This window comes from Microtus oregoni, unplaced genomic scaffold, assembly GCF_018167655.1.
Source record: "Microtus oregoni isolate MIOR12 unplaced genomic scaffold, Mior012 000079F_ref0000094, whole genome shotgun sequence".
NCBI lineage: Eukaryota > Metazoa > Chordata > Mammalia > Rodentia > Cricetidae > Microtus > Microtus oregoni.
The window spans coordinates 551799-554088 of NW_024544537.1; the positions used below are offsets into that span (position 1 = coordinate 551799).

General features: G+C 46.1%; 1 protein-coding gene across 1 annotated transcript; it reads left to right on the forward strand.

The window, feature by feature from the left end:
* The first annotated feature begins 1027 nt into the window (after positions 1-1027).
* Positions 1028-2080, forward strand: LOC121441590 (melanoma-associated antigen B4-like). The gene is given in 1 exon segment (XM_041642807.1): positions 1028-2080. A coding segment is annotated over 1 exon segment (1053 nt).
* Positions 2081-2290: the final 210 nt, after the last annotated feature.

A 2290-nucleotide genomic window follows, 5' to 3' on the forward strand; every position in this document is an offset into this window, starting at 1 on the left:
CAGGGCCTTAGCCTATCTGCCATAGCTTTGGACCTCTGGAAGATATGCTCAGTATGGCTACACAGAGGCATAGTCACACCCTCTGCTAAGTGTCAGTGAGATTTCCGTGTAGAGAGGGGAGCTTAGTTCTAGGTACTTCGGGAGTCAGGGTATAAACAGTAGGTGAGGACTGAAGGTACTTCTCCCTCATTCCGACTTTGCAGAAACAGTAGCCTGTGGCTGTCTTGGCACTCAGCCCTCGGAGCCACAGAAAACAGTCGAGATGTCTCTCATCTTTTTGTATTGTGTTTAAGTGAAATGAGATCCTCTGGCTGAAGGTACAGGAGAAAGGAGGGTTCTTGGTCCTGTATGGAGACAAAATGATAATTCTTTTTTTTAATATTTATTTATTTATTTATTTATTATGTATACAGTATTCTTTCTGCGTGTATGCCTGAAGGCCAGAAGAGGGCACCAGATCTCATTTCAGATGGTTGTGAGCCACCATGTGGTTGCTGGGAATTGAACTCAGGACCTTTGGAAGAGCAGGCAATGCTCTTAACCGCTGAGCCATCTCATTCTTAATGTTAAGTACCCAGAAAGACAAACGAGATAGCCCCACAGAGGTATTAGTACTTCTTCTTTATAGGAGCAATGGGAGGAAAACCTTCCTGCATTTTTTCATGAATACTAGGGGGATTTGAGCGTTCAGTTGCTGAGCAGCATAGGAAAGAGCTTCTAGGACTTGTCAAAAGTAATGTGTGTGAACTGAGAAGACACCTCCAGCCCTAGCTATCACTAAGTCAGTGGAATCTGGCTGCTTGCACACTGGACAAACTATAGCTTCCTTCACTGTTTGCTTAGGCTACGAAGAGTTCCTAGATTAGTATTTGTATGTTTGTACGACCTGTAGAGGCAGGTTGCTAAAAGCCGAAGTGCTATGACCCTCCTGAAAGTACTTATAGGATCTCATTATCCCTCCTCCAGGTCCGCAGAGTACTTGATTTCCAGCCCACACTCCTATCTGCTGATTCTAACCACAGCCATCATGCCCAGGGGACAAAAGAGTAAGGCCCGTGCTCGCGAGAAACGCCGCCAGGTCCAAGTTGAGGTCCAGGGGTCCAATGATGCTCAAGCAAAGGCAGCAGAGAAAGAAGAGTCACCCTCCTCTTCTGCTTATGATCCTGGAGATGCGGTTGCAAGCACGTCTACTGCTAGCTTCCCTCCGAAGTCTAAGTCTCAGGGCAAAGCACCTACCATCACCGCTGGTAAAGGTGCGACCCGAGGAAGATCTGGTAAAGGATCTGGTAAAGGTGCCAGGGGCCGAAGGGATCAAAATCCTAGTTGCTCTATGGTCTCACAGTCCACTGGGAGCCCCCAGAATGATCTTCTAACAAGGAAGACGGGAATGCTGATGCAGTACCTGCTTTGCAAGTACAAAATGAAGCAGCCAATGAATAAGGGAGAAATGCTGAAAATTATCAGCAGACGATTCAAGGAGCACTTCCCTGAGATCCTCAAGAAAGCCTCTGAGCGCTTACAGCTTGTGTTTGGACTTGAAGTGAAGCAAATCAAGCCCAATGGTAGCTACTACACCCTTGTCAGTAAGTTAGACCCCAGCATTGGTGGGACTCTGACCACTGGCTTGCCTTTTCCCCAGAATGGGCTTCTGATGCCTCTGCTGGGTGTGATCTTCTTAAATGGCAACCGTGCCACTGAGAAAGAGATCTGGGATTTCCTGAATATTTTGGGAATCTTTGATGGGAAAGTGTATGTAATCTTTGGGGAGCCCCGAAATCTCATCACCAAAGATTTCGTTAAGGAAAAGTACCTGGAGTACCAGCAGGTAGCTAACAGTGATCCTCCATCCTATGAATTCCTTTGGGGTCCCCGGGCTCATGCTGAAACCACCAAGATGAATGTCCTAATGTTTTTGGCCAAGGTCAATGAGACCGTTCCTCAGGCCTTCCCATCTCATTATGAAGAGGCTTTGAGAGATCAGGAAGAGAGAGCCCAGGCTCAAGCTGTAGGCAGGAGTGGCACTACTGACTAAGATACGGCAGAGTAGAAAGTCACATCTAGTGACTCCTCTTGCTCCTAGGGAAATAAAAGGCAGATACAGCCTTAGGTTTGGAGCAGAGTTTCCCAACTTAAAAGTAGCGAGAGGCTGATAGTTCATAATGTGTCTCTTCTTGTGCTTTGGTTATACATTAGTATTTTTCAAGTTCCCTTTTCTTGAAGCCCTTATTTAGATTCAGAGTCAATAGTTATAAATGACATAGGTCATAGTATTTGTTGCTGGAAGATTTAA